The following is a 14,695-nucleotide window of genomic DNA, read 5'->3' as shown; positions in this document are numbered from 1 at the left end:
GGAACTTTTGCTCATGAACCTGAATGAAAACGTGTCCAATGCACCAGGTACAACTCGCTGCATCTCATTGCCCCATACAATTACAGCCTGGCTGTGTCGAGTCTTTCCCAGAAGGCATATCATTTGGCCAAGTCGAGAAAAGATCTGCATAAATTATCTAATCGAACAATTAACCACACATCACAATACATTACAGACATCTGTAATAAAATGATCACAAAGGAGCCATTTAATCATGCCAACATTAGCCGTTAATGTTGCTTTGTGATGCTAGAGACTTCTAAAAGATAATGTTTTCAAGACGCGAACGATTAAAATCCACCATGAATCACACTGCTTTCCAGTGCTCACCTTGGTCATGTCACCAGCCAGTCCGAAAGAAACTTAACACTTATAAAGTAACAAAAATAAAGTACTTCTTTGGGTTTATCAGTGAATGGCAAACCAGCTTTAGAGGTGCACACTACCCATTGTATCAGAGTGTGTGGAAACATTGCATTAATTATTCTATGTTAATACAATACAGAACATGAAAAATAAAATGAACAATAAAATAATCAAAATGTACAAATAAATATCTTAACACTGTTGGGAAATGGCACAAGTTTGATAGACTGCCTGATGTCTTAGCTTCACATTTGACAAATACCCAGTCAGTAGATAAACTTGTGGATAGTTTAAACTGAGTGCTCAAAACTACACTCGACATGATTGCACCACCTGTGTTAAAACCGCGCTCACCCAAATCACAGTCACCTTGGTTCAATGATTATCTGCGTGACCTCAAGCATAAAGCAAGAGGTCTAGAACGGAAATGGCACCGTTCAAAATTAAAACTATTTCACCTTGCGTGATGTGATGCTATCTTAGACTGTAAGCATGTATTATTGGCTACAAAGCGGACCTACTACTCTGATTTGATCAACAAAAACAAGCATAACTCAAAGTTCTTGTTTGACACGGTGGCAACACGTTTGCATGGACAACCACCTGTAGTTCGCTCTCCTTTTACAGCACAAGATTTCCTGGATTACTTTGAGAAGAAAATAGAAGACATCAGGTTAAACATATCCCGGCATGCCTTAATCCAGCCACTACACCCTGCTACTGATGTGGGCGCCACTACTGAGGTATTACCTAGATTTACAGAATTTGACAGTATCTCACTAGACATGCTGACAAAACTCATAATGTCAACAAAAAGCACAACCTGTTTATTTGATCCTATGCCAACAAAACTGTTTAAGGACCTGTGGCCCACTCTTGGGCCGACTGTGCTGGAAATTATTAATATTTCTTTAACTTCTGGATCTGTTCCTAAATGTTTCAAATCTGCAGTGATTAAACCATTACTTAAGAAACCTAATCTTGACCCTAGTGTATTGACAAACTATCGGCCAATATCAAATCTATCATTTCTCTCTAAAATTCTGGAAAAAGTGGTGTCACAGCAGCTCGTAGACTATCTTACTGAGAATAATCTCTTTGAGCCACTGCAGTCTGCTTTTAGAAAATATCATTCCAGAGAGACGGCTCTCACTAAAGTGGTGAATGATCTTCTGCTTACAATGGATTTGGACACCACTACGGTTCTGTTGCTGTTAGATCTTAGTGCTGAATTTGATACAGTGGATCATCATATTCTACTTGATAGGCTGGAAAATCACTTTGGGATTACTGGGAGTAACCTTGCATGGTTGACGTCATACTTGACCAGTCGTTCTCACTGTGTTTTGTACAGTAACACTACCTCTAACCTTAGTGACATGAAATTTGGGGTTCCACAGGGGTCTGTCTTAGGCCCCCTGCTTTTCTGTCTTTATATAGCACCCCTTGGGCACATATTGCGGCGTTTTGGGATTACCTTTCACTGCTATGCAGATGAATACTCAGTTATACATGCCGATAACTGCTGGTAATCTCGTTCACATAAAATCCTTAAAAGATTGCCTTGCAGCAGTGAGAAGTTGGATGTCTAGAAACTTCCTACTTTTAAACTCTGATAAGAGTGAAATGATGGTTCTTGGTCCAGTGAGACATCGGCATCAATTTGACCAGTTAACACTAAGCTTCGGCTCGTGTGTCATACATCACACTGACAAAGTGAGGAACCTTGGGGTAATTTTCTATCCTTCGTTGTCCTTTGGCCTCCACATTACAAATATTACTAGGACTGCTTTCTTCCACCTGCGAAATATAGAAAAGATTCGTCCCATCCTGTCTATGGCTGATGCCGAGACCCCGATCCATGCATTTATCTCTTCCAGATTGGACTACGGCAATGTTCTATTTTCTGGTTTACCGCAGTCTAGCATTAGGGGTCTCCAATTGGTTCAAAATGCTGCAGCCAGACTTTTGACACGAAGCAGAAAGTTCGACCACATTACACCCATTTTGGCATCCCTTCACTGGCTTCCTGTCCCAGTGAGATCAGATTTTAAGGTTCTGCTACTAACCTATAAAATTATTCATGGACTGGCACCTCCCTACCTAGCTGACCTAATTCAACCTTACGTACCAGCCCAGGCTTTACGTTCTTAGGGTGCAGGACTACTTTGTGTCCCTAAGGTGAATAAGAAGTCTGCGGGTCACAGAGCTTTCTCTTATTGTGCCCCTGTTCTGTGGAATGGTCTCCCTGCGTCAATAAAACAGTCAGATTCTGTGGAGACTTTCAAGTCCAGACTTAAGACGCACTTATTTTCCCTTTCATATGGCTAGCATACTGGTACAGTTTTGTTTTACGCTTTTTACTCTTTTAATTCATTTATTAGTAATTGCAGCAGGCCATGGCCTCAACTTTACCTAAATTCTGGGTCTTTTAGTGAAGTTTAGGGCTAGTGGCTGGCAATCACCTTAGTATTTCTCTGTTTTCTTGTTGTTTAATGTTGGCAAATTATACAGTATTTTTTGTCTTTCTGATGCCTGATTCTGTTTTTTTTTCCCTCTCTGTTTAAGGTGCAGCTCCATCCAGAGATGGGAGTTGTGTTCGTGTTGGCGATCCTCCTGTCCTGTGTGCCAATAGCATTTCTTGTATATTCGTCCGTGAATTGTTCTGTAATTTATGTTTGTAGCATGGCCCAAGGAGAGGGTCACCCCTTTGAGTCTGGTCTGCTTGAGGTTTCTTCCTGAGAGGGAGTTTTTCCTTACCACTGTTGCTCTGGGGGTTGGTAAGGTTAGACCTTACCTGTGTGAAGCGCTTTGAGGGAACTCTGTTGTGATTTGGTGCTATATAAATGAAAATAAATTGAAAAATTTAAATTGAATTGATAGTTTTAAGCTGTATTATTTATAACCTACCACTGCGTTGATGCACTGACTTCAACGGTGTGCTTTTTCTGAAAAGTTTTATAACTTGGTAATTACTCTGCATCCAGGCAAAGATTGGTACCGCTGCTACTTATTTAAACTTTAGAACTACTACACAGTACATATGCGTGCCATACAGATCGCTGATCAACTATGTTCCGTTATAGCACTTGTATCTCATTCCTACTAAATTTAAAGCTTAGGTCCAACTTTGTACAGAAGATGCAGGGATAAACCACAGATGGACAACACCAAAAATATGCAGCAAATGCAGATGATGTTTCATTATAAGATACATCTGTTTTAGTTAAAGCCACTCACTAGGCTGCCGAGTCATTGAGCTGGTACTCGCGGGCCCTTGTGAAGCAGTTCTGCACACCACCATCGGCCCACAGTCGTTGGATGACGTTGGCCAGATCCTCTGGCAGGATGCCCTGCTCCTCTGCTGCTGCTGACAAGGCAAACAGTTGGCGAGCATCATCCTGTGGAGTGCAAGACACACCAAAATAGTTACTCCCAAAACACCAAGAAATGTGATTAAACCTCATTACTGTTGAACTTATTGTTTAGAACGTAGCATGACATTAAGTCAGCAGTTTCTTTCCATGTCATTAACTGCTATGGAATATGTAATGTTTTAATCATATTATTGCATGCTGTATTTATTGTCTCTGACTGTTCGCACAGTGTTCAGGATGTCTTTTAAGAGTAAGAATAAGATCATTATTCATCCCAAAGGAAATAATTTTGCTAGAGTACAGATACAGTGACAGCAAACAGTTAAAAGTTTTTGTTTTATTTTAAGACATTTGCACAAGATGTTACACAATATTGCACATAACTCTGAGTAACTGAATAACTCCGTTCCTTATGTATTCATCCTACGAGGATGGGGTGGGGGGGATTATACAGTCTGATTGCCGCGGGTAGGAAAGACCTCCTGTGGTGCACCTCGGTGCTCTCAGTCTATGGCTGAAGGTGCTCTGATAGGATGTCAGTGTGGCATGTAGGAGGTGGGAGGTGTTGTCCCAGATGCTGAGTAGTTTCCTCAACATCCTCATCTCTGGCACCTCCACCAAAGACTCTAGCTCAACCCCCAGGACAGCGCCAGCTCTCCTGATGAGCTTGTTGAGTCTGTTTGAATCAGCTGCCCCAGCACACTACAGCGTAGAAGATGAGTAGTAAAACATCTGCAACATATTTCTGCACACACTGAAAGATCTGAGCATCCTGTGGAAGTTCAGTCAGCTCTGACCTTTCTTATACACAACATCTGTATTTACAGTCCAGTTTGTTTTCTATGTGGAAACTCAGGTACTTGTCGTAGTCCATAATGTCCACCTCAATTCCACTGATGATTACTGCATCTGGATGGGTCTTCCATTTTCTGAAGTTCACCACCAGCTTCTTCATCTTAGATACGTTGAGCTACAGGTGATTGAGTCCACACCACTCCACAAACCTGTCCACTACACTCCTAGGCTTTTTAGGCTTCATTTAGATTTGCAGTAGACATGCAATTTATGTGCATATCCAATTTGACTGTTGTAAGATTGAACATTCACATCTTGCAAATCAGTTTTGGGCGACTGCTCAGATCGGATTCCAAGTGTGTTTTGTTACTTCTGTGACTTTTGACACCACATAAACACAGGGGGGGGAGTGTACATCAACTGCAGGCTGCTCATTATGACTCCCAGCTCTGGTCATTTTTCACCCTACTCCAATAAAATCACTTAGAATTCGCCTAAGAGAAAACATTTGACATGAGACATGCTTTCGGGGACACGCTGTCAGGTGACAGCCACTGTTCAGCTAAAGAAGCCAGTGTGTGTTGGGGGGGCTATACACAAAATGCACAAATCTTTAGTATGCATAGTAGTAAAGTATTTAAACACTGACAAATCAGTCTGCTTGGCATTGAGTGTCAGCAGAAAAAGAACAGAACACCAAAACATTTTGGAATGTAATAATCAACTTTCACATTCCTACCCAGTTTTTAGCTACTACTGGAGCTGGAAATGAACACATTGTAATGGACTAGCCAGGTTGAAGAAAGAGTAACATTTGACACAAGAAAACACCCATTTTCTGAATTATACAGTGCGGTGCATCCATAAAGTATTCACAGCGCTTCACATTTTCCATATTTTCTGTTACAGCTTTATTCCAAAATGGAGTAAACTCATTTTTCCCCTCAGAATTCTACTCACAACACCCCATAATGACAACATGAAAAAAAAGTTTATTTTAAAATATTTCTAAATTTATTAAAAAGAAATAACTAAAATCACGTATGTGTAAGTATTCACACCTTTTGCGCAATACTTTGTTGATGCACCTTTGGCAGCAATTACAGCTTCAAGTTTCTTGAATATGATGCCACAAGCTTGGGACACCTAACTATGAGCAGTTTTGCACATTTCTCTTTGCAGCACCTCTCAAGCTCCATCAGGTTGGATGGGGTGTGTGCGGGCACAGCCATTTTCTGATCTCTCCAGATATGTTATCAGTTTCAGGTCTGGGCTCTGGCTGGACCACTCAAGGACATTCACAGAGTTGACCTGAAGCCAATCCTTTGATATCTTGGCTGTGTGCTGAGGGTCACTGTCCTGCTGAAAGATGAACTGTTGCCGCAGTCTGAGATCAAGAGCACTCTGGAGCAGGTTTTCATCCAGGATGTCTCTGTACATTGCTGCATTCATCTTTCCCTCAATCCTGACTAGTCTCCCAGTTCCTGCTGCTGAAAAACATCCCCACAGCATGATGATGCCAACACCATGCTTCACTGTAGCGATGGTGCCTGGTTTCCTCCAAACATGATGCCTGGCATTCATGTCAAAGGACTCAATCTTTGTCTCATCAGACCAGAGAATATTGTTTTTTATGGTCTGACAGTCTTTCAGGTGCCTTTTGGCAAACTCCAGGTGGGCTGCCATGTGTGTTTTACAAAGCAGTGGCTTCCATCTGGCCACTCTACCATACAGGCCTGATTGGTGGATTCCTGCAGAGATTGTTGTCCTTCTGGAAGGTTCTCCTCTCTCCACAGAGGAATGCTGGAGTTCTGACAGAGGGACCATCAGGTTCTTGGGCACCTCCCTGACTAACGCCCTTCTCCCCCGATTGCTCAGTTTAGAGGGGTGGCCAGCTCTAGGAAGAGTCCTGGTGGATCTCAACGTCTTCCATTTACACATGATGGAGGCCACTGTGATGGCTGGGACCTTCAAAGCAGCAGAAATGTTTTTGTACCCTTCCCCAGATTTGTGCCTCAAGACAAATCTGTCTCAGAGGTCTACAGACAATTCCTTTGACTTCATGCTTGGTTTGTGCTCTGACCTACACTGTCAACTGTGGGACCTTATATGTAGACAGGTGTGTGCCTTTCCAAATCATGTCCAATCAACTGAATTTACCCCATGTGGACTCCAATTAATCTATAGAAACATCTCAAGGATAACCAGTGGAAACAGGATGCACCTGATCTTAATTATGAGCTTCATGATGTACATGTGATTTCTTAGTTTTAATTTAATAAATTTGTAAAAATCTAAAAAAACTAAACTTTTTTCACACTGTCATTATGGGGTATTGTGTGTCTAAAAATTTTATTTTATCCATTTTAGAATAAGGCTGTAACATAAGAAAATGTGGAAAAAGTGAAGCGCTATGAATGCTTTCCAGATGCACTGTATGTCACAACAGAGAATAAGCTGCATCTTTCCAAAATTCATTACGAAGATACACACACAAAAAAAATTGCAAGTTGCATCAGTCTAAAAGTAGCATTTATTGTTTAAATGAGGTGGCATGGCTTCATGCAAAAAAAGATCATTTTATTTAATTATCATTATTTAAACATTTACCTCACTAAATGCAAGAAAACATTTTAAATTACTACACATTTTTAAAACAATTATACAGTTAGCATTACCTTACCCTAGCCAACCCTGCTGTGGTTGTGACAGTCCCAAAAAGGGCAAACAAGTTGAATGCTGAGAAGTATGAAGGTTATTATCTCTCTTTATTCAAGAGTGTAGACTTCAGTTTGAGAGCATGATTTTTAGAAATTTATAATCAATCATTGCATTCATTGCCACTTTTCTTTAGGTGCCAACAATTCCAAGTCACTGATGTGTCTTGGTCTTTTTTCATCAATTATTAAGCAATACAAACAGTACTGTATTGTGTGAAATCTGTATGTAGAAGGCAGCTCTCAAAATCTGAGTGATCGTGCAAGAAGCAGACTAGTGAGGGAAGCCACCAAGACACCAATGCCAACTCTGAAGGAGTTAGTTTTCTACAGCTGTGACTGGAGAAAGTCAGCATTGTGCAATTCTTATCTCTTGTACCACCTGTTGCAGCTTCATGGTGGAGTGGAACTATAACATACGGAACTAATGGGTGAAACGCTGTAAAAGAGAGCTGCGCATTTAGGACGGTTAGAAATACTCTCTGTATTTTAAGTAATGTAAAATTGTTTAGTGTTCCACAACTATCCTGGGTGGCCATGCAAAAGTCTGTTCTAAACTACCCATTAAGAATAATTTTGCATTTTGCACCATGTTTATACTGAAGTCTAATATTGCAGTTTGAGAGCTGCTTAAGCATTTAATTCAATCAAGCTTCTTCAACAATTCTGCCACCTTTGTTGTAATGATGGATAATGCTACAGCAGCGAGGGAGATCACTATAATAACTGATTTTAATGATGACAGAGACCTACCGCTCTGCCAGACTCCTCATAGTCGATCTTGAGGTTGGCCATGGCTTTTATGATGGCCATAATGGACTGGATTGTGTTGCTGTAGACAACTGCTCTGTACTGCTTACACTCATCTTCTGAGTATCCGTCCTCATGGATAATCCTGAAAACAGAAGGAATAATGTGTATTTTATGATGAAATTGCAATGTGAACAAAGAGTAATATTATAAAATTACTGCTGCATGAAATGCTGGAATCTGCAACTACTGTGAATATGCAGCTTCCTATTGTCATGTAACGGGCAGTATACCTACAAAGAAGATTTTTAGTTGCATTTATTTCTTAAAAATGAAAGTTCCAGCATTTCATGCAGCAGAAATATTATAAAATTACTGCTGTATGCTGGGGGGGTCCTCTGTGCACCGGAATTAAACATTATTAAATATTTACTTGCACTTGGAGCACGGAAGAAATATATGGGTGATGAAGAAGAATGAAGCTGAAGCATAAGCTGCCAGGCTATAAACCCAACAGAACCATTGCTTTCGACCCCACATAGCCTGAAACAACAGAACCAGAATGCTCATTGGCTGTCATGTGCTGAACAAAACCTCACTGAAATGCAAGTGAACCTACAGTGAAAAAAGGGGGAAAAAGCCAATAAGGACTGAAAGCTTAACGTTTTTCTTTTGTCCACATTCAATAAATTATTTATACAAATTTGCAAGAGGAAATATGCTGCATAAAATTTAATTCAACAATTATCTCATTTATACCCATCAATAACCCAGCACACATGGAGAAAACACACTACATCTAGGGGTATGCAATATATATGAGGTATGTCAGACAAGTTCCAGGACTGGTGTCACAAAAAATTTATTTCAAATCCAAACTACAAACTACAAGTTATCACCTTCAATGTAATCCCCCTGGAGTCTAAGGCACTTTCCCATCCTTCTCTGCCATGCTTGCATGCACTCCTGGAACGAGTCTTCCAGGATTCTCTGTAGCTCTGTCGTCACGGCCTTTTTGATGTTGTGCACATCTTCAAAATGGGTTCCCTTTGAGGACCCCCTTGAACTTGGGGAAGAGGAAAGAAAAAAATCACATGTAGCTGGGTCGGGCAAGTAGGGAGGTTGCTCCAGCACAGTGATGTTCTTCTGGGCCAGGAACTCACAGGTACTCAGGGCAGTATGGGCAGGTGCGTTGTCATGATGAAGCACCCACGAGTTGTCCTGCCACAATTCTTGCCTTTTCTCGCACACTGAATGAAGCAAACGCCGCAGTATCTCTTTGTAGACATGCTGGTTGATCGTCTGGCCATGTGGTAAGAACTCGCAGTGGACGATGCCCCTCACATCGAAGAATGTGATCTACATGACTGACTTTGGACTTCAACTGTCTTGCTTTCTTCGGCCTTGGCGAATTCGGGCTCTTCCACTGAAGGCTCTGATGTTTGGTCTCTGGGTTGTACTTGAACATCCATGACTCATCACTGGTGATGACTCTCCCTAACAAGTCTGGTTCAGTTTCAAGACGCTCGAGGATATCCTGACACACTTGCATGCAGCGATCCTTCTGGTCATTGTTATGAAGATGTGCACGGCATCAAAAAGGCCGTGACAACAGAGCTACGGAGAATCCTGGAAGAATCGTTCCAGGAGTGCATGCAAGCATAGCAGAGAAGGATGGGAAAGTGCATTATACTCCAGGGGGATTACTTTGAAGGGGGTAACTTGTAGTTTGGATTTGAAATAAATTTTTTGTGACACCAGTCCTGGGACCTTTCTGACATACCTCGTATATACGATATAACCGTTTCACTGTATACATTTGGCCGATGGTAGAGATTTAGACTCCACAGTGCTTTGGTCACAGGCTCTATCTCCACCTCAGCAGATTAAAACTTCTTGTAGGAATGTACAATTATAAGCCATTTTAACCTTCTGGAGTCATTTAATCCTCTTAATTCGGTCATGTAAAAGTCACATGACCGAAGTTAAGTAACTGTCCCATTAAATTCACCAGACTCTGCCTCTGTTTCAATGCATTTTAAAAGTGCACGCTTCAAGCTTTAAAAAACTTTTTAAATTATGCTAATAGGCCTAGTATAACCTGAATTATGATTAATAATTTCCGCAATGTTTTTCTGTGAATTTTATGGTCATATTTTGTGCGCGTATTTGCAGAAAGCCGCAGTAAACAGTCTCACATTTCTTCATTCAACTGCGTTGAGAGCTCCATCTCGGGGCAGGAGAGCAGAGAGAGAGAAAAAAAAAAAACATGCTTTCTGGTCTATCATTGGTGGAACCCCTTGACATAAGCCAATCAGGATCATCAACCCATGTGGTGGCATCTCTGAGGTCTTTCTGGACAAAACGCCACCAAAAGCAGACAAACACTGCCTCCTGCTGGACAGAAGCAAGACTGGCAAAATGAGACTATTCTAATGCATAAAAATACAAGTCAGAGAATCAGGTGCTCAAAATGAACTATATCTGTTTTTGTTTTTTGTTGTTTTTATTTATTTATTTGTCTGTTTTATTTTAATCAATTTATATCAATTCATATGTTGCCCTCTAGGGTTGGGTATTGAGAACTGGTTCTTTTCGGGTATCGTTAAGAAATTATTCGATCCACTGACATCAATAGTCTTTTTACTCAAAGATTCCCTTATCGGTCTTTCAGAGTGACCGTTGTTTTTGAGAGTGTTTGTTGGGAAAATGATCATTTCTCTACGCTGATTGCAGACCCTGCAGCGGCTCTGTAAGCGTGACTCCACTTTGAAGCGTGAACCAGTGAAGTAATGCTTCAATCCGCTGGCTCATTGGTTCTTTGATTCGCTGCTCTTCAGAGGTGACAAGTCCAGTTCTTAACCCATCTCAAAGCCATTGAGCTGAGCCACAATCAGGGTTCCAATTCAGGGACCAGATGCATGAAAATTACTTATTTTCATGGTGTTTCACTTGTGTATTATCAAAGGTAACCGTTTGGTGAATCATATCTGAAAATTTCGTGAAGCAATCATTGAAATTCACAGATTGGCATTATTTTAAAGCCTCAGTTATAAATAATGTTACGGACACTACAATGACAGTTAGGTCTGCCATATTTGACATTTATTTGGAAATGTCCCTTTTTTCAATAGGTCAAATTTTCTGACATTTAAACGGTTTTCCACATTTTTTTCATGTTTTGAAGCAACATTGCAGATGCTATCCCAGTTGGCATAAAACAAAAAGGTTCACCTGCAGATAAATTTTACTTTTCATTGTAGTGGGGAAAACGTGACCCTAGTTGTGTCTGACCCAAATTCATTTCGAGTATCCCGAAATTCTTGTTTTGTAATATTCACTGCAAGATAATGACTTTGATTAAAAAATACTGTATCATGTGCATCGCATCATGTCCTATGTGTCCATAGCAGGTTACGTTCAGACATTTAGCATAATGTTACGGACACTACATTTTGACACACTGAAACCAACACTAAGACAGTGATGCTCGCATTCCTGTATATTTTGGTGTATATTGTGCCACTGCCATATTGTTTTGTCATCAGCATAAACGTGAAAGTGTTAGGTGACCCTGACTGTGTCCGAGCAAATGGAATGTACTTTGACCATCCCAAAATGAATATTTTATTGTGTCAGATTCAATCCAAAATAATGATTTGTGGTTTTAATGAATGATGAATCATGTGCTTTGTATCCATTTTACATTCTTGTACATTTAGCATAGCATTTGTTCGTTGATAGGAGAAAGCTAGGATGTATGTTACGGACACTACATTTGGACACAGTGAAGCCTTCATAAAGACAGTGATGCTAGCATTCCTGAATATTTTGGTGTATATTATGTCAGTACCATATATGTTTTGTCATCAACATATACAATATTGTTTCAATCCATCTCATTTGATTCTTTCTGTGCTGTTACGGACACTACATTATTTTACGGACAAAAAGAGTCCTTTACTATTGGACTCGCATGTAACAGCAAAATTGATTATGTTCAGAAACCTTCTGTAGGTGGACATGAAATTCAATTTGTTTGACATAATTCAGGTAAAATTCCAGCAAAGTTTTACCAGGTATTTGGTAAAGTCTTAATATTCAATGAAAGTAATAACAAAAACCTAAGTTTCTATATTGAGTCATAATTCGAAGCAGCATCGACCGATTACGATTCTGGAGGAGTAGGGAAATTGAAAAATGTTCATAAAAACGAGTAATATTTGACATATCTCAGCAAATGAGGAATGGTTTTGTATGTTTTTTGGTTTGGGAAGTTCATTTATGGGGTTGTTTGTGTAATCCAAGGTCAAGGTCATTGAGAAATGTCAAGGTCAATGTCTCATTTTCCATATTAAACTACTCCCAGTCAGGTGAATGTTCAAATACTTGTCTTCTGTTAAATAATCAAAGATATATTTTAGGAGCTTTAAAATGAATGGGTCATGTAATCATGTAACGGGTAGTGCACCTGCAAAGAAGGTTTTTATTTGCATTTATTTATTGAAAATACATGATGTAACGATAAACAAACAAAAAGCTTCATTATTGATATTTTAAAAATGTCAGATTTAATTTTTGGCGGAACAGGAATGTTTACACATCTCAAAGGTGATTTTCTGTTTACTCAAACAAAAAACTAACTTTTTTTAAACCAAAGTTCAAGGGACAAGCTGTTGTAGAGTGCTACTCTATGTCAAACAGATGATGCCTTGGAACTTGGCACTGAGTATGTAAAACCCAGTCAGTGGCTTTCAGGGTCATGTGCATGTTTATTCAACCTATTTGGTAATTACATAATACAAGTAGGAGCTGCAGTGACAAAAACAGACATGATGGTGTAACTGATTAAATGTGCTGAACCAATTTCTGAGCAACAATGTATCTTATAAAGGATCACTTGGGGGTGCTCTTGATACCATACCATTTGTGGCTTGTTACTCAGCAGTACACCAAATTTACAAATAATAATAATTATAATTTTCTGGTCATTATCAGACCAAAATAAGCAAAAACATGCGTATGTGTGAAGGCATTGACTATCAGCTGCTTTGCACGCTTGAATATTTCATTATAGCTGTGTTTTAAAATAACTTGCAAGTCTACTAGTTAACCAGAGACATTTTTTGTCAAAAAAGGGGTAAAAAATCTAACCCTGCATTAAAAAAGAACCCAATCTTTGATGCCTTCTCTGCCAACACCAAGAATAATATATTTTGTCCTTACTTGCACGTATTGTGTAAAGGACATTTTGATGCACTCCAAAATTGCATTTAATTAAACCCCATCAATAATGGTGCAGTTTTCTGACTGTCAGATCTTTGCAAGCATAATTATGTATTGTAAGCATTATGAATAAGATTTTCACTCACACAAATATACTGCAGCACACCACTGAGATCAGTGATTGATCACCTTTCCACAAAAGAACCCCCCCCCCCCCCCCCCCCCCCCCCACACACACACACACCATCAAGCTTTATTTTATTTCTTTATTTGTAACCCCATTAGCTTCCACAAAGTGGTTGCTAGTCTTCCTGGCATCCAATAACTTAAAATCACACTACAATTACATTTCGACAATAAATAATCCATACAATTAAATTCAATTCATGATCCTTCACATTAAACTCAGTCCAAAGTCTATGCTTTTTTTAAATTCATTCATATAATTTAGTTTTAAAATCTTTTTAAAATAATATCTACATGTTATTACAGCTTATAGTTAAGCTGTGTTGGTTTTGGTCTTGAGCATCTAAAGATTTCAGAAATTGACTAAAACAGGATGCAATACCTAACGGGAACGTAACAACAATGTGTTTGATGGGCCCAAACCACAGCCATGCACATTCAGCCTCATTTTCTCAATCTTCTCTTTACTGACAACTAAACCTTTTTTTCCCCAGAGGCACTGAGTGATGTAGGTAACACAGCTGACTAACAGTTTTAATGGTATGGAGAGTGTGTATGCACGTGAGCTCCGTTTTGTCTTCAATACTTCAGTTAATAACATTTACTGTGAATCTGAGAAACCCTGCAGCTGGAAGACGGAACATTCAGCAAGCGAGAGGAAGTGGTTTAGATGATGACATGATTCACTGCCTCTTAAAACTCAACAACTATTTTTCATTTCAGAGATGAGCACAATTCAGCGAATGCATGGACTTTTTCCTCTGAATTTGATGAAAACCGCCCTTGGTGCACAATTCTTTTTTCATTCTCTTGCATTAAGAGTACTTTTCTGCAGCCTGACTGATGATAGCGTCATCTTTACTGAATGTTTATTACATTTAGCAAGGTTTGCCAACTGTACGCCCTACAATTTATATCGTGGTGCAATTTGAAGCATGAACAGTAACTGTGTATATACATATCACAGAATACGAGGTCTATTAGAAAAGTATCCGACCTTATTATTTTTTTCAAAAACCATATGGATTTGAATCACGTGTGATTACATCAGACATACATGCTTGAACCTTCGTGGGCATGCGAGTTTTTTCACGCCTGTCGGTTACGTCATTCGCCTGTGGGCAGTCTTTGAGTGAGGAGTGGCCCACCCTCTCGTAGATTTTTTCATTGTTTAGAAATGGCTCAGAGACTGCTGCTTTGTTTGATCAAAATTTTTTCAAAACTGTAAGGCACAACTGAGTGGACACCATTTGATAA

The 14,695-nt window shown here is 39.6% G+C and overlaps 1 protein-coding gene across 2 annotated transcripts in view; it reads right to left on the bottom strand.

The window, feature by feature from the left end:
* Window positions 1–14,695, bottom strand: part of LOC117506959 (guanine nucleotide-binding protein G(i) subunit alpha-2-like) — a 195,265-nt gene that overhangs the window by 15,012 nt on the left and 165,558 nt on the right. For both annotated transcript variants that reach the window (XM_034166633.1, XM_034166634.1), the window contains exons 3-4: window positions 8,030–8,171; window positions 3,628–3,788 (exon numbers count right to left, since the gene is read on the bottom strand). In XM_034166633.1, coding sequence (XP_034022524.1) covers window positions 3,628–3,788; window positions 8,030–8,171 — 303 coding nt within the window. The remainder of the gene's footprint in view (window positions 1–3,627; window positions 3,789–8,029; window positions 8,172–14,695) is intronic.

This window comes from Thalassophryne amazonica, chromosome 3 (genome assembly GCF_902500255.1).
Source record: "Thalassophryne amazonica chromosome 3, fThaAma1.1, whole genome shotgun sequence".
In the NCBI taxonomy this organism is placed as follows: domain Eukaryota; kingdom Metazoa; phylum Chordata; class Actinopteri; order Batrachoidiformes; family Batrachoididae; genus Thalassophryne; species Thalassophryne amazonica.
Note: the sequence above shows the minus strand (reverse complement) of the source record. Positions and strands in the feature narration are given on the sequence as shown.